At 36.6% G+C, this 17,361-nt stretch overlaps 1 protein-coding gene and 2 long non-coding RNA genes across 9 annotated transcripts; 1 reads left to right on the forward strand and 2 right to left on the reverse strand.

Moving 5' to 3' along the window:
- Nucleotides 1-1,012: 1,012 nt before the first annotated feature.
- On the reverse strand, nucleotides 1,013-5,838 carry LOC133727887 (uncharacterized). 5 transcript variants are annotated; one of them, XM_062155304.1, is made up of 7 exons: nucleotides 5,748-5,838; nucleotides 5,616-5,669; nucleotides 5,386-5,492; nucleotides 5,106-5,164; nucleotides 4,836-5,019; nucleotides 4,561-4,758; nucleotides 1,014-1,363 (listed from the first exon to the last, which is right to left on the reverse strand). In XM_062155304.1, exons 3-6 carry the CDS (start codon nucleotides 5,442-5,444, stop codon nucleotides 4,701-4,703), a joined length of 360 nt encoding a protein of 119 aa, XP_062011288.1. In that variant the 5' UTR covers nucleotides 5,445-5,492; nucleotides 5,616-5,669; nucleotides 5,748-5,838; the 3' UTR covers nucleotides 1,014-1,363; nucleotides 4,561-4,700. The 5 variants fall into 5 exon arrangements, 3 of the variants coding, with proteins under 3 accessions (XP_062011288.1, XP_062011287.1, XP_062011286.1); XM_062155303.1 differs by having other exon boundaries at nucleotides 1,015-1,363; nucleotides 5,630-5,669; XR_009855416.1 differs by lacking the exon at nucleotides 5,106-5,164 and having other exon boundaries at nucleotides 1,015-1,363; nucleotides 5,630-5,669.
- Nucleotides 1,855-4,269, forward strand: LOC133727889 (uncharacterized). Its single transcript, XR_009855417.1, has 3 exons — nucleotides 1,855-2,447; nucleotides 3,143-3,219; nucleotides 4,043-4,269. It is a non-coding gene; the product is annotated as an uncharacterized LOC133727889 (long non-coding RNA).
- A 2,389-nt stretch (nucleotides 5,839-8,227) lies between the features above and the next one.
- Nucleotides 8,228-13,649, reverse strand: LOC133734794 (uncharacterized). 3 transcript variants are annotated; one of them, XR_009858581.1, is made up of 9 exons: nucleotides 12,900-13,649; nucleotides 12,608-12,789; nucleotides 11,888-11,950; nucleotides 11,647-11,696; nucleotides 10,182-10,243; nucleotides 9,868-9,939; nucleotides 9,236-9,307; nucleotides 9,068-9,129; nucleotides 8,228-8,957 (listed from the first exon to the last, which is right to left on the reverse strand). It is a non-coding gene; the product is annotated as an uncharacterized LOC133734794 (long non-coding RNA). The 3 variants fall into 3 exon arrangements; XR_009858580.1 differs by having other exon boundaries at nucleotides 10,182-10,604; XR_009858582.1 differs by having other exon boundaries at nucleotides 9,068-9,132; nucleotides 10,182-10,604.
- Nucleotides 13,650-17,361: the final 3,712 nt, after the last annotated feature.

A 17,361-nucleotide genomic window follows, 5' to 3' on the forward strand; every position in this document is an offset into this window, starting at 1 on the left:
TTGAAGCCATCTAGCTAGAAGAAAACCCAGCAATTGAATCCAGATTGCAACAATTGAATCAATCAATTCTACATATTTATGTTCTTGAACGCAGCAACAAAATAGAAAAGGAAAATCCCAACCAACGAAATTCAAATACCGGCGACCCAAGTCTTCCATGAACCCACTGCCACCATCAAAACCGCTCGAGCACTTCCGCCACAGCAACTCTGACGCCAGCTTCACAAGCAGATCGCCGTGAGGCCTTCCTGTGGTTGCCGAAGGGAGGACCTTCTTGTCGTACTCGATCCCTAGGGTTTTGAAGATCTGATAGAGGCGATTCACCTTAGGGTGATAGAGAACCGTAAGAGTGAGGTTCACGATCTGGATATCCTTTGGTGTCGGAGACATAGAAGAAGATGTGAAGCTTGGTCCTGATGTCGAAGATATCAAAAAGAAAAAGAAAATGATACCCTTTAGATAAAAAAAAAAAAAAAAGGGCAGATGAAATGTAAATTGACCATTTTAGCCCTTCTGTCTCCTGCCACGTCATCAATTGACGGAAATTTTGGATGTTGTTTGAAGAATTGGACACGGCTGATGAAAATTAGGAGTCCAGAGGTATTCTTGATGAAATTGAAAGTTTAGGGACTAACATGAAGAATGACCATAAGTTCAGGTAGGTAAACAGGAATTAATCATTTATTTTATACTAACATTCCTACACGCACTTGCGTATAATTTTTTTATCTACCATATTATTTGCTCCTAATTAATACATGGTTATTTTAGTTTCTTTTCTCAATAGATACTAAACAACCTTTATTATTGTAGATACTGTGTTGGTCAACTGCAAGTATAGAAGTTTATTTTGTCAAATATTTTAATGTTTCGCAACATATATTTACATGGAAACAACTACTTTTTTTCATTTACCTATTTTGTTAATAAATCACTTTTTTTTTTTTTGAAAGCAGTAAACCACTAATAAGATAGTACAATATGACTGTAATGTGACTCCTCCAATGACTTTGTCCAACTTAAAATGACAACCACATTCCTTGTATCTGAAATACAAACTAATGTTCAATAATAATAAAAAAAATATCAGCAAGGGAGATTGTCAGTTGCCCCTTGTATCTACTGTAGTTCAAATCTTGATGGTTGTTCATCATTCAGCATTACTGAGCAAAAGCATGGAATATGCAATTGCAAATGACAAATATGGAACACAAATTGTCATTCCTATATGCTATGCAATTTTCCATCTTCAATCAGGTTCCCTCTCATGAGTATTTCAAGTATGAAACTACCTCAAGAGAATCTGTAACATTATTGGAGCTGAGATCAAACATTTCTGAGTTGTTGAACATTTGACTTGCTCCTACATATTGACATATAACCATCCAAATTTTAAACTGTCACTTTCCTGATCCAAGACTGTTGATAGAAAAAAGGATTGAAATTCAAACAAAAAGTTAAAATAAGCTGGCATTGAGAAACAAGAGAACATGAAATCTCTACTATTAGATATTGTAATACCCCGAAAAATCCAAATTAAATTCCGTGGATTTTTAGAAATGATTTCACGATAGTGGGAGCGAGTACGAGGCTCGGAGAAATTGTGGAATTAGTTCGAACGATTAATTTTTGAAAACTAACGTTATTTAGGGGGTCTCAAAAAGTGACTTTTTATACATTGGGAAATTGGGAAAACTTCCTTCATGAAAGTTGTAGAGCGCGTCGATACGAGTTCGTGGACATATGGAACGCAATATTCGGAGTTCGTATGAATAAGTTACGAATATTTGAAAATTGGGATTTTCTATAAATATGAAAAAAAAATCCGAATATTGCAAATGAGGACATAATTTCTGGAACTCCAGAAATTTCTCCCCATTTCTCTCCCGAGCCCAGCCGCGACCCCCTCCCTTCGTCACCTTCGTTCTTCCTCATCCGGCCACCGATTGATGTGAAACAAAGTGGGGTTTTCTGGTCTCGACCCCCTTTACGAGTTTGTAGAAGAAATCGAAGTGAAATACGAGCTGTATGAGGCTCTACAAGGTCGAGAAGAGAGCCTCGTCGGAGACGAAATCGCTCTTCCCCACTTTTTCTGGGCTCTACTTTGTCTGGCCATATCTTCCTCTACAGGCCTCCGATCGACCTGATTCCAAAAGCAATTTTTCTCACCGTGAAGTTTTCTACAACTTTCGAGAAGACATCGACTTGAGATAACCATCGTGGTGGCCGCTAGAAGACCGAGAAGCCGCACAGCCCGAGCTGGAAATCGTCTTCCTTCGCCACCTTGGTTCTCCCAGCTCCGGCCACTATAGCTCGAGTTCTTTGAGGGCTTTTCTAGCCCAGAGGAAGTAGAAGCTATCCCCAAGAAGGCTTGCATCGATTTGATCCGGGGTGATCGAATTTTGGAGTTTTGAAACTAGGGTTCATCGGATCCGTCGACTTCCAAGGTAAAATTCAATCTTTTGGCTTATAATCTGACTTTGTCGTAGTTATGAAAAGTGAAATTGGAGTTGAGATGAAGGACTTTCATGTTGTGAGTTTTATCAAATTTTTACTTTAGATGGGCGGCGGCGCCGCCACTGTGATGGTGGTTTCCGGCGACCTCCGGCCACTCCAAGGGCAGCTTCTGTCCATTTTTGTGTTCTACGTGTCGATACGATCGTGTGCATATATAATTCATAATTTTTGGAGATCGTATGATTAAGTTATGAATTTTTAAGTTTCGATCGTTAGATTTGTGATCTGTGAAGTTAGGACCGTCAGATGGACTTGTAGTTTTGATATGATGATCTTATGACTGTCCCAGTGGCTTTGTGTGGTCATGGGCGAAGATCCGACCGTTGGATCTTCGTATAAATGCAAAACAGTGATTAGGGAGGCGATTCGTGAGAATCCGTCCGTCGGATTTTCGTATAAATTTTGTGGAGATGTTTGTAAGGACGATTCAGGAAGATCCGACCGTTGGATCTTCGTGATAATTTTGGAGGATGATCCTAAGGGCGATCCGTGAGGATCCGACCGTTGGATCATCATATAAAATCGATCTGACCGTTGGATCATCATTAAATTAGAATCCGACCGTTGGATTTCCGTATATGTGTGGTTTATGAATGATTGCTAAGTTAAGATCGTATCTGACTAGGTGATTGACGGTTTGAGTTGGTGGACGATTGTGGATCGTATTTTGAGCTGAATTGAAGACGCAGCGGGATTATCGAGGTGAGTAAACCTCACGTGGTTCATATTACGAACCCAATACATTTAATTACGTTATTTTATTGCAATCATATGAACTATAGTTGGTATTAATAGGCATTCCTGTGTGAATGTCTATATATATATTATTTACGTGAAATAATATGTATTGTTAGAGTTGTGTTGAGTTATTGTTGAGAAACAATATATTGTGAGAGGTATTGAGTTTATTGTTGAGAAACAATATATTGTGAGAGGTGTTGAGTTTTATTGTTGAGGAACAATAAATTGTTGTGATCTGTGGAGATCACTAGGTCACGAGGTGACCATGGCATCTATTAGTGAATCACGCTCTCGTACCGGGCTAGTGGTTATTAATAGTATTAAATCGTAATCACGTCTGTGGCCGGACGAGTGGTTACGTTCAGTTAGAGCTCTAGTCTGTCTGCCAAATGTGGAGTGACCTTATGAGTGAAATTGAGAGTAACTCATAAGTGTCTATATATATGTGGTAACCTTATGAGGGAAATTGAGAGTAACTCATAAGGGTCTATATATATATATGAGTCTGTCTGCCAAATGTTGGGAAATCTTATGAGCGAAATTGAGAGTAACTCATAAGTGTCTATATATATATATATATGAGAGTGAGTGACCTTATGAGGGAAATTGAGAGTAATTCATAAGTGTCTATATATATATATATGAGAGTGAGAAAGTAACGTGGGTTTGTGGTGGTCTTGTAATTTAATAAATCACAGTTCTTTCTTGTTTACTCATACTAGCTGTCAAAAGCTTACCGGGTTTGGTGTTGTTGCAATCCCGGTACACTATTCAAATTGTGTAGCCGGTACTACTACAGGTCAAGAGAATCAGGATGGAGATCGAGCTGCGTAGAGTAGCTGCAATTGTATCGATCTAAATTACTTTGTGAGGTGTATTATGCTCATTTAGAGCTTTAAAATATTGCTTGTGAGAGTGAATTGTAATAATGAACTCGAGGTTTCGAGATTTGGAGTTTGTGTACCGTGTGGTGAGGTTATATTGAGAAAAAAATTCAGAACGTTTATTTGATTAAGTGGTTTAATTCATGTTTCGGATTTGAATTTATTATTCAAAATCCGGGGCGTGACAGATATAGTAGATAACCATGTATGAAAAGGCCTAACAGAGTCATCAATACAAAGCTTCACCTCAACAACATAAACCAAGAGAAGTGAGACTGGATTAGAGAGCAAAATACAAACAAAAAGCAAAAAATTCAAAGCAAGTAAACCAAAGAAAATAAACGGCAGAACTATTTTCAATTGATTTGAGGCCGCTGCAGAAGGGTCTGAGACCAAACAAAATGGAAAAAGAACTAACCAGCAAGTGACCTAGAAGGGTACCAACCCCAAAACAAAAGGAGGTCATGGACTGTTCACAACTTTTATTTTCATTCACATACACTATCTGAAGAGGCATCCTGGCCAATGACAGCAACTCCTTGACACAAACACAAAACCTCACTCCATTTGAACCGGCGTCTTTGGATCAATCAAAGCCCAATTCATTCCAAAATGCCTGCACAACCAAACTCAGTCATAACTCATAACATTAAGTCATGCCTCTCATCTCTTCACATCTAGAGAAGCACTGACCTCCAATCCTGAAGAGCCCTCTTGACCTTCTTATAAGTCTCCAAACCCGAACCAACCAAAGCGCACACATGGTTACATAAGAAACCATTTGCTGGGAGGCTGTTATCTTCTTGGCTCTTGCAGGAAAGATAGGGACTTGGCAGTAGCTCCCCTGAACTTAGCTTCATAGTTAAAGCCACCTGACCTGGTTTAACAAGCAATTAAAGCTTTCAAATTCCTCAATAGCAGAATTGAAATCATATAAAGAGCAACTAATTAAGTCTTTTTTACCTGTCAATGCAAGCCTTTTGTTCTTTAGGAGTTGGGGGACCCAGCTCAAGAAACCATGTCTGTCAAATCATCAATAACTTCAAAAAAAGTTCAAATCTTGCTGATGTGGTATGAGAAAACCAATCAAATTTAAGCACAAGCAACTAATTCATGAGGAATTCTGAGATCAAAACTACATTTCTCCAGAATGAATAAGAAAACTACTAACCAATGAAGAATTCAGTCATTAACCTTCTCTGAAAGAAATAGATAAAACTAACAACCAATTTGCTTTACGTACCTTTTAGTCTGAAGCTGTTGCTGTGGGATTTGAAGGGATATAAGTAACGAATAACCCATTTGTTCTACCTATTGGTTGTTAGATTAACAACCCATACCTGAATACAACTTTACGAAAATGGAAAAACTTTAGAGAAACAATATTAATTGGCAGACAAAACAACAAATCCAGTTTAATTTGCAGAATTCCGGCAACTTATCTAAGTAACCAAACTAAACAAACATATGGACTAGAGAAGACTCACCTGGTTTGAACCCCTTATATAAATTCCAAATCTTCAAGATCTGGAAAAAAAAAAAAAAAAGGTTAAACCTTCTATTGCAAAAATCAAACTTTAACAAAACTGCATAAGCATGCCTTACCTTTGTATTTCTCAAGTCTTCCTGTTTCTGTTTTGGTCATGACCCCTGCAAACACAAACGATGAAAATTAATCCATCATTTTCTCTCATTCTCATCGGTTTTTGGCCGATGTCTGAGGGCATTTTTCTAGTAGTGAAATTTACACCAATCCAATGGCGGCGTGTTGGCGCAGAGCTATGACGAGCTAACAAGTTCACTACGAATGAGATGTCCGGTCTTGTGCATTGAGCTAAGTACAATAATGCGCCTATTGCACTTAAATGGGGCACTTTGGCCTCTAATAATTCTTCGTCCTCATCCTTTAGACGAAACAGATCTTTTCTGGGCTTAAAACTACGACCTATCATGGGAGTACTTACAAGCTTTGCTTTATCTTCATAAAAGCGCCTTAGGATTTTCTGAGTATATACAGACTGATGGATCAAAATTCCATCACTACGGTGCTCGAGTTCTAAATCGAGACAAAACCGTGTTTTCCCAAGATCTTTCATCTCAAATTTAGATTTCAAATATGTAGCAGTTTCCTTTAATTCATCTAGAGTTCCAATTTGGTTCATGTCATCAACATAAACTACTACGATTGAAAATCCAGAACTTGTTCTTTTAATGAACACGCATGGGCATATTTTATTATTAATATATCCCTTCCCAATCAAGTAGTCACTTAGACGGTTATACCACATCCGTCTGGATTGTTTTAATCCATATAGTGAACGTTTTAATCCGCTCTTCGTTGACATTATTCAACAGAGCGAGATTCGATATCATCATATTCTATAATTCCTTTTGCAACATGATATGCAAATGCATCATCAATAGCCACAAAATTTCTATCCATCATCTTATGTACACTAGTGTAATTTATGGAGATCTCCATATTCTCTGGAATTGGTTCTGTCATTGGAGCGTCCCCCAATGATGTCTCTTGGACATAACCATAATCCGGAAAATTCTCATGAGATGGATTATTTATGTCGATGATTAATGGATTATTTTGTGCCAAACATGCTTTCTTTCTTGGGCAAGAATCCATCTAACCTATGGGCCTCCCGAGCTTCCTGGCAGCGGGCGTGGGCCTAGCCACAATGTCACCAAGGGAAGGGACGTTGGCGCCATGCTCAGGTATCCTTGAGATGGCATCATGTCCTCTAATTTTAGGGACATTAATTCTTGCTGGCACGTTTGCAGTAGGAATGTATGATCTCGTCACTTTAACGATATCAGAAAACGCATCAGGCATCGATTCTGCTACATTCTGAAGATTGAGAATTCTCCGCACTTCAATTTCAGACTGTGCGGTTTAGGGATCAAGATGAGACAGAGTGGGGACAGACCACGACAATTCATGTCGTTCCTGTTGAACATTTATGTTCTTATCTCCCTCTAACGACGGGAAGACTGTCTCATCAAAGTGACAATCTGCAAATCTAGCGGTAAAGAGATCGCCTGCCAATGGTGCTAAGTAGCGGATAATCTTTGGAGAATCATATCCAACATAAATGCCTAATCGTCTTTTAGGACGCATTTTGGTGCGCTGTGGCGGTGCAATTGACACATAAACTGCACACCCAAATATGCGTAAGTGTGAGACATCTGGCTCATACCCAGTCACCATCTGAGACGCAGAAAAGGGTTGAGTGGCAGTGGGCACTACTAGAATTTTCCTCATATACATCGGCCAGAAACCGATGTAAAAAAAAATTTGTACCAATGTGTTAGTGGGTGATGTAAAAGATCACAAAAAAATAGACATCGGTTAAAAACCGATGTCCCATATAATAATAAACATCAGATTATGTTCCAGAATCGATGTTAAATTGCTATTATGATCACAAATTGGTGTTTTTAGATATTGTTAAACATTCATATTTATGCATTTAATGCTTAACGAAATGTAAGTCCAACGGCACTAGTATTCATTTCAACATCGTTACTCATTCTAGAAACGATGTGTTATATTCTCTTACACATCGGTGTTTTTGAAGTTTGCCTGCTGTTTATAAGCTTTACAGGTACTTGCCATATATCACACTATTTAAGATTGAATCTACATTCTTTTGTATTACGCGACCGATGTTCATTAATCTATTAAACATCGTTTCCTTTTATAAAGCGATGTCCATTTTTCTATTAAACATCAGTTTTTGAGGTTGGCACCGATGTTCATGCTTATACTAGACATCGTTTTTCATTTAATAAATCGATGTCCATTGATTTGTTTTACATCGTTTCTTACACAATGTCAATGTCCATTGCGTTGTTTTACATCGTTTCTTACTTAATAAGTCGGTGTTCATTGGGTTATGTTACATCGTTTCTTACTTAATAATTCGATATGCACTGAATAAAGAGACATCGATTTTTGTTTCCAATTTGATGCGACATCTTTTTAATGACATCGTTTTTGTAGTTTAATACAGATTTGAAATATGCGTATATATATCATGTCCTTTATAAATTAAAAATTGGTAGGATACCAATATGAACTCATTTCAATTACAAACCAACAATCACAATTGTAACACCAACCAAAGGTTTTGCAAACACAGATGCAGAACAATAACAGATCATCATTAAATTCATAACACTATCAGAGTGACTAAATTGAGAACCCTTTTTGTAAAAAAATAATCTACACTGAACAAGAAAGAATGTTTGAAATTTTAAGGCAAGTACTGAAGAGAGCATTGCTCTTCAATTAATCAAGTAATCTACAAACCAAGGTAGCCTAGTAATAGTTTCACTTTTTCTTGCGTACATATATATAAGACTTGTATGTCTTATCATATACCTACACATCAGGCTGAAGCATAAGTTGATGATACCTTGATTCTGATACTAGGGACGATAAGTACGTAGAGGACAAATTGTCCCGGTCAACCTTCTTCATGTTGAAATTCCCAGCTCTGGCAATAGTAACTAGGGCAAAAGGGCCAAACTGGTAGCTCTTTGTATTTTCTTTCGAGTCCTCTGAATTGTTCCTATCAACCTTACGTACACATTGCCGTACTATACTCTCATGTTGCTTTTGTTTCTGAGCTTCCAATTTCCCAGCAGTAGAAGATTCTACTTTGCCGCCCCTCTTACAACGTTTGTGATATCTGTTCCAAAGGCTCTTTTTCTAGACTCGTCTGAAGCTGAACTCGTAGCATCTTTTCCTCTCAATCCCAACCATTTATATGCAGGCTTCCTTGTATCTGCTGCGTGGGTCTACATATTTTTGAACAAGGGGCACAGTTTAGCTTGGCAGTATATTATACTAGCTGTTTAAGAGATTATGAATTATAATATTTCTCTATCACAAGTTCTACAAGTTTTACCTTTTCAATAAGAATCATGGAGGACGAAACATTTGCAATATCATAAATCCGCCTTACTTTAGCTGCTTCATCAAGTAGAGAAAAGGCAAGAGTTTCAGCTCCTTAAGTAATATGTCAAAAAGATTCAAGAATAAACAAAAGCTTCAATGTACTAAACAAAGAACTTACAGTTGTTGAAGCTTGACCAAATTACCAAGTTCGGGAGGTAGTGTTCTGGAGAAGTTATTTATTTCAAAGGACCTGCAAACCATGATGAATAGCCATAGAAGAATTACTTTAAAGCAATTGTGTGGAACATTCGGGGCAATATAGATCGAGTACATGTGTATGCAGATACAGGCACTAAATCACAATTGAGAAATGAATACTTTGGGTTTGCAGCCCATGTGCATTTGGGAATGTAATAGTAGATGTGAAAATAAATCAGTTAACTAACTAATCCATCTTCTAACAACCTTGTAAGAATGACATGTTTCAAGAAGGCTCATAAGACAGCCCAGTAACCTATACCAATGGTTTTGATTGTGTTTCACAATTTTCCAATGGATATAAAGTTGTTTATCATGTTTCAGCTCCTAGGGTCATGCATTAATTAGTCACCACTTGGGCAGTTTGGCAATGAGTAGATATCTATTTCACAACTGCAAAAACAATTGTACTAAGTTCCTATAGATTCTAATGCATATCCATTGTTATCAGTTTTCTCATTTTCCCACAATATGTAACTTGATTAATCAATATTGATGCTTTCAAACTAGACTAAATAGTTTATGGTAGCTGGACTATAGTTTATGTCTTACAGCATATTTAAGTCCTTGAGGTTTCCAAGCTCCTTGGGGATGGGCCCAGAGAATGCATTGTGAGCAATTGACCTGAAAGGAAACATCATCAATTGAAGATATAATTGATTTTAAAATACTGGGATGGGATGGTCTTGAATCAACAGATTGCTAAAGTAAGAGTGCCCATCTCTTATTAGAATGACAGTATAGGAAAGCAAGGAGCAAGGGCTGATAGAGAAATTGAATAATACAATGAACCAAGGAAAGTAGCAAAGTATTAGACACTTCAAACATTATACTAAATTTAAAACAGATATTCTCTCATTACTTACAATAATGTCAATGCAGTCACATTGATGATCCATGACCTGTGAAATAATTCTGATCGATTTTCCTAAAAAAATTGAAACAAATAGTGAAATAATCAACTCTTGACCTCTCAGTATGTCATGAATACTTGCGACAATAATAGAAATTTTGCTTTTGGAATTAAACAGCCTAACTGTCACGCCCCAAACCGGACGAGACAACTACCGCTTGCTATAAACTTAATGAATGACAGAAGCAAGCCAGGCCTAACCAATGAATTTGCATAAGAAATTCTTTAAACTACACCCTTAAAACGTGCAATTATCTATTCTCATGCACCCTTCCACGCAGCTATTGCTTGGCAAGGTATTATTCTACTTCCTCAGACCAACTAGCCGCTCTATGCCGATACTTTGTGTCACCTGCTATGTCATCTTCCTCTATGTCTGAGAATAATAAGAGAAGGAAATATATGTCGATGAGCTCAGGAGCCCAGTAAGCAAACTTTATCTTAACTAGCTGGATCAAGCATGGCAAGGAATAAATGAAGGAAAGACTCCACCAAGTAAGATAAAAACAAATGCCGTAAGGTAGAAAGCATAAATGAAAGCTTAAAATTCTCATAGAATTCTTACTATATATAGTGTGACAAGTGAGCTCAAATCAACAATGGTTAAATTATGACCACCCTTAACCCCGGTGGTTAGGTCCAATACCCACATAACACCCCGTGGTCGGGTCCAAAGTAATACCAAAGATTGGTTCTAGCGCCAGACATTTCTTACCCACGTTTACCCCCGTGGTCAGGTCCATAACCCACACTTAACCCTGTGGTTAGGTTTCTAAAACAACATAGTCAACCTTAAAAGTACTTCAAGAATAGAGCAACAGGAGTCTTGCCGAGCTGCAAATATTGAATATAAAGACATGTATGGAGTAGGCGTGTGTCTATGTGCTTGCGTACATAAATATGATTATACATGAGTGCTATATATATATGTGTGTGTGTGTGTGTGTGTCTATGTAAATAATTATGTGTGTGTGTGTGTGTATTTATATATCTAAGTAAATTGTGCAGAGCATAGAAGTTTAGCTAACGGCAAGCTTCCTTGTGATAATTATATGATTATACATGAGTGCTAACTATGATTATAGTATAGTGCAGTGCCTATAAAATAAGGAACTATAAAACCTCTATACTTGTAATTATGCAGAACAGTGCTTCATTGCCAAGAAGACAGTAGTTTGAAAATTCAATAGAACAAAATTGAAAATTATATATCATGACTTGCATCAGGAACACCAAAAAAAAAAAAAAAAAACGGCATGCTTGATCCATATTAGAATTTCCAGCATAACTCAAATATCCCACACTTCCAGAAATCAAACAATTAACTTGATTCTCTACCTCAAGCTGAGCAGAAGCATTTCAATAAACCCAAATTTAACAACTGAAAGGAAACACCAGCTAAGGTAAAGATCACTTACCAGTAATGTAGGCTAATCACCCCTCTCAAATCCCCACCAACCTTCTCAGCCTAAGACAATTATATGAATTCCATGAGTAATTAATGTCATCTCCCATAATTCATCACTAGAATACCCAGATTTGGATTTCGTTGAAAGACCTTAAAATGATGGCAATTCCATAAATCCAAACCTAGAATTAATCGAATGCGTCTAAAATACACAATGAAGCCTTACTAAAGGGATTCGAGCACGAATTTACCTTTGGCACCCAATCTTGAAGTTCCTCTTCTTTCCCCCAAATCACTAACTCCGTCTTCTGTGTCTATCAAAAACCCAACAGTGAAATCAGAAAATCACGATGGCAATAAACCCTCCTACCTAGTGACCAAATACCAAAAAGTCCTTAAACAAACCCTTTTTTTTTTTTTTTTTACCCCGGTTGTTACAATATTAACTCTAGGAGGCTAGAGAAAAGCATAACAAATCAATTGCAAATTGAAATTGGTAGCCAAAACAACATCCACGATAAACGGTATTTTTCTAAAACTCTTTGCAAACTGAAACCAGGCTGTAAAGGAGGATCACAAGAGTCAATAGGATTGAGGAAAAACTTGACAGAGTATATTAATTTCAAGCAACCTGAACCCATAATTCCAAGCCATAAGGAGGCCAATAAAGAGGCCCCAGTCACTGGCTATCCAGAACCCTAATATGCAGTAAGATTATTTCAACTAAAATTAAAAAGTTCACATCTTTATATGCAATATCAAAACTTGATAAAAGAAACAGCAGAGTAGAAAAAACAAAATAGAAAAGCATACAAGAAGGTCAGGTATCTCAAAGCCAAAAGTTCCTTTGCAAACACTCTCGTTTGTTTAGAGCATAGACTCTCTTGAAATACAAAAAAGATGGGAACACTCAGAGTGCTTTCAGTCAAGGTTATGTTAAATTCATTATTAGCAGCAAGTGAAGAACATACAGTTGGGTAATATGGCAGGTGGTGCCATTGGCATAAGTACAGTCGCAAATGATGGCTGGGTTATTAGTAGGGCTATCAAATTCGGTTCCATTGATGGCTGATCCACCGCATGGCTCTCCACTGATATTCCTTAGTGCCCGCTTGAGTATCCCATTGTGAGAATATTGAGTTCAACGCTCGAACTGAGGAAACAATAACAAGAACAAATTCATGTATTGATACAGAGACAGTTCAAGAGTCCGAAGAGTCAATACTTTATGGGCTAAAAGAGTTGAAATTCATGTGTGAGTACCTTCAGATGCGTGTCTGGTTCTTCTTCTTCTTCTTCTTCTTCTTCTTTGCCTAAGCACATATTGTTAGATTCCACCGTCAAATCGAAAAAACAGATAGATTGAAGGTGACATTCTTTCACTCTATTTCTGTGGAGCAAAACAGACCCTCGTTCTCAATCTCTCTCGTCTCCGCCTCTGTTAAAACCCACACAATTCACTCACCTTTAGAATTCTCAAAGCTTCAGAATATGTTGTCTTGTTCAGGGAACGCAGATATCCCCAAATCTCCACCCATCTATAATTCAATTTTCGATTGATTACCAAAAACCCTAGAATTGAAAACCCCCACCATTTCGATTTACCATTTGAGAACCGACTGTGAATCAATGATTTTCGCCAGCGCCTGAGATTTCTTTGACAGAACGGCGCCGGTCGCCCCTGGGATGTTGTTTTTGTTCACAGAAGCAATCGATTTCCCCAATTCGAGAGAGAGATTGCGAGAAGGGTTCTTTGCCTTCTTTCAGTCTTCCGAGATCAGAGAGAGAGAGAGAGAGCTTGCTCGTGGAGGTGATGGCGCCGGCAAGGGGGAGGAGGTGGTTAATGAGAGAGAGAGATCGTAGCAGGAGTGAGCAGAGAGAGGGAATCGGTGGTTGGCCGTGGAAAGAGAGTGGGAGAGGAAGGCGGAGAGGGCTAGGGTTCGGGTAATAGCAAGAGAAAATATGGGTCGCCAGTTTTCAATTGTAAAGTTAGAGATCAAGTGGGGAATGAAATTTTTGTTCCCCGCGTTCCTGAAAATTTTTAATTTAGTCTTTCAGCGCGTTTTTGAAAATTTTTCCTGAAAAAGCGATGTCAGCTATATGCATACAAATAGGTTTTTAAGGAATCGATGTTAATGACATTATTTTACATCGCGTGTATTTCTCACCGATTTAATTGTCATGATGTCTATGAGCATAATTCTAGTAGTGGGGCCTCAGAAGAATAAGCATAGCTGCATGCAATATTGCGTAGCCCCAAGCAAAAAATAGGGAAATTGGTTCGCATTACCAATACCCTAGCGACCATTTGTAGTAGTTTGATGGCGGCTTCTGCGAGGCCATTTTAGGTGTGAACATGAGGAACAAGATGTTCAAAATCAATCCCAATGGACATGCAATAATCATCAAAAGTTTTTTATGTAAACTCCCCAGCGTTGTCTAATCTGATGGACTTAATAGGATGATCAGGGCAGTAAGCCCTTAACTTAATAATTTGTGCTAGAAGTTTAGCAAATGCTGCGTTCCTTGTGGACAAAAGCATGACATGTGACCAGCGTGTCGATACATCAACTAACACCGTAAAATATCTAAATGGTACGCAAGGTGGTTGAATAGGTCCACAAATATCACATTGGATTCTTTGCAAGAATGGTATATTGTAATAACCCGAAACTTAGTATCACTGTAGAGCACTCTAAGATACCTTAAACTTAGAAGTAATCCAAGTATCTTCTAAGCACTTTTTTTTAGAAACCAATGATACCACATGCTATACTTACAAGTTATATAGGTAAATTTTTAGAGTTCTAGTAAACTTTCTAAAATACGTTAGTTCGTATTACTTGTGTACACTCGATATTTGTTTTCAAACCCAAGACTATTATCTATGTTATTTTTGTGATGCATGTTATTTTAGTACTAATTATTGCTATTTTTTTTTACCTTAAGAAAGCACTAAAGTTCTTTACTTATTAATTGGGTAAATGTGCATATGGATATGTGTGTACATACATACATACATATATATATATATATATATACATATATATATATAGCAAGCTGATTTATGCTTTCTTTCTTTTATTATCTTTTTAATTTTATTTTTCTCATTTATCCTAATTAGACACTCACCTTAGTGGATTAGCCATTCACCTTACAATAATTAGTCACTTACTTATTTTATGCTTATTTCTAGTCTATATAAACACATGATCTCTATCATATTTTCCTACAAGCTTAACAATCAAGTGCAAAACTGATTTGAAGCCTCCTTAGTTGAAGAGAAAACTCAAGATTCTCACACAAATCCTTCACTCTTTTTCTCTTAAGAAATTCCCTTTTTGTCAAAGAAGTCCAAGCTTGATTTCAAGACCAAAATCTTCACCTCACCTTCTGAGTTCCTTAAGTAAGTACATGAATACCTTCCTATATTCTTTTGTCTTTAAGATTTATCAAATTGCATAATCAATGATAAAATGGAAAAGGACCTGCTTTGCTGCAAACCCGTATTTTCGTATAAAAAAAATTCTGTTTTGTCAAAACTAATTACAGTATTAAATTCCTCATCAAAAGTTCTTCAATTTAGGCTTTTGAATCACTCAAAAAGGTTAAGAAATGAAGAAGTTATGGCTAATCAAAGTTTTCAACTTTTAAACTCGCTGGAAATCTCATACAGCCATCACAACTTCAAAAATTCATATCTCTCTCATTTCTTATCCGATTTCTACAAACTTTATATCAATTTGAAGCTTAGGACCTCTACTTGTGATCTGGAGAGTTTGAGAATTAATGGTAAAATACACCGTACGTAAAGACTTAAACATCAAAGGTCAGTATCAAAAATATCGGTTTCTGTACTGTTATGGTTCTTCACCCTTTCTGGACTATATCCCTCTGATCTGGACTACATGACTTATTCCATTTAATTCCTTGTGAAAAATCCTTTGAAATGGTGTACTCATTTGACTAATTCGGACTTGTGATGGACAATATAACACATTTTGAAGTTTGATGACTCTAATCGGAGAATCATGAACATGGTTGATGAACTTCAATGGATTTGGACATAAGAACTGAAATACTAACTATAATATAATTTTGTTAAATTGTGTATACTTATTTAATGCTTGCACTTTATTATTTTACTTTATTTCAGTTATTTACAAGCTTATTAATTGTGTATAGTTACTCATTTAATGTTTGTGCTTTATTATTTTACTTGATTTCAATTATGTATAAGCTTATTTATTTTATTATATATGTTGCTTGCAAGTGAATTTACTTATTTGTGTTATACAATTATGTTACATATGTTTTCATATGAGATTATTGCTAAATATATGTATCTATATGTGTGCGTACATATACATATATATTACGATATATAATTCATAAAGATTGTATTTTGTGAATTTGATTATGTTTGAGAAGTACAATTGTGAAGCCGGGTGATTAGTACTACCCCGTGCTTAAGTGAATTACTGGTAAACGTGTTTTGGTGTTATGTGGAAGTTAGCCTTGGGCCCTAGTCCCTACAGATAGTGCACTATTATACTCTTAGGAAGGGTGCTTACTTTGAGTATACATGCCTTGGTTGTGTCCTTGGTATGCTGCGGCTTACCCGTACTTTGGGAATAGTACGTCGGTCCCTAGTACGTGGATTTATGATTTGATACCAGTCAACCTGGTTTTCCCGTGTTTTGGGTATAGTACGTCGGACCCTAACACGTGGATTTGTGTTTTGTTACCAGTTAATCCGAAAATTCACTAAGAAGAGAAGTGTACTTATATTATTTTGATCAAATATCTGTCTGCGATATATTTTATCAATATGTTATGATGCTAAGTGAAAAGAGAATCAAGCATGTATTGCTTAAAGTTTATTTCACATATTAATGCTGCAATATTTGTTGGTTCAATAAGGAGATGTGATTAAGTGATTTATTACCAGTCTCATAAACCATTCACACGAATGAATATATTTGTATATATGTGTGTGTGTATTGTGTGTATACATATACATATTTAAGAATTCGTATTAACTTATAAATGGTTCTTGGTACATTTTAACTTGGTTGTCCAAGTTTGATTTCTTATAAGACACATTAATATAAGAATGTAAGTTGTGTACTTACTGGGCTTGTGTTGCTCATGATGCTACACCTTCTTGTTTTCAGGTAACGAGTAAGACGCTTGGGGAAAGTGGGGTGATTCTCTAAATAAATGAATGTTTTATTTTCTACTACTATTTCAAGAGAAATAATGTAATATATTTTTGTTCAACTTCAGTATTGTAAAAATAATAATTTCAATTCCTAATAAAAGCACTATTCAGACTTATTTACAAATTCTCTTACTTTAATTTATTCTTTGAGGAAGTTTTGTTTGAAACAACCCACATCACGAATTCGGGTACCATATTTCAATATAATATTGGTCTCGGGTTTGGGGTGTGACAGATTGGTATCAGAGCTTTCGTTCTCTTAAGTTTTGCCAACAAAAAAAAAAAAAATTTAACTTTAGTTTTGGAAAACTTAACAAGAACGGGGAGGGTTATATTTATGTGTATCGTTCAGCACGTAAAAGTTGTGTATAAATTCTTATTTATATATAGTTTGTTGCATCTTGAAGTTTTGTGTTTGAATCATATTAATATCATTAATGTTTTAGTTTGAATTTTGTTACTTATGTATCTATTTATCAATGATCACTTAACAGTATGGAT

Source organism: Rosa rugosa, chromosome 2, assembly GCF_958449725.1.
Source record: "Rosa rugosa chromosome 2, drRosRugo1.1, whole genome shotgun sequence".
NCBI lineage: Eukaryota > Viridiplantae > Streptophyta > Magnoliopsida > Rosales > Rosaceae > Rosa > Rosa rugosa.

Coding starts and splice junctions, on each gene's coding strand:
- LOC133727887 (XM_062155304.1), bottom strand. CDS start 5,444: ATGGGTTATTCGTTACTTATATCCCTTCAAATCCCACAGCAACAGCTT. Junction 5,165..5,385: donor CAACAGCTTCAGACTAAAAG/GTACGTAAAGCA, acceptor ATGATTTGACAG/ACATGGTTTCTTGAGCTGGG. Junction 4,759..4,835: donor AGGGCTCTTCAGGATTGGAG/GTCAGTGCTTCT, acceptor TTGGTTGTGCAG/GCATTTTGGAATGAATTGGG.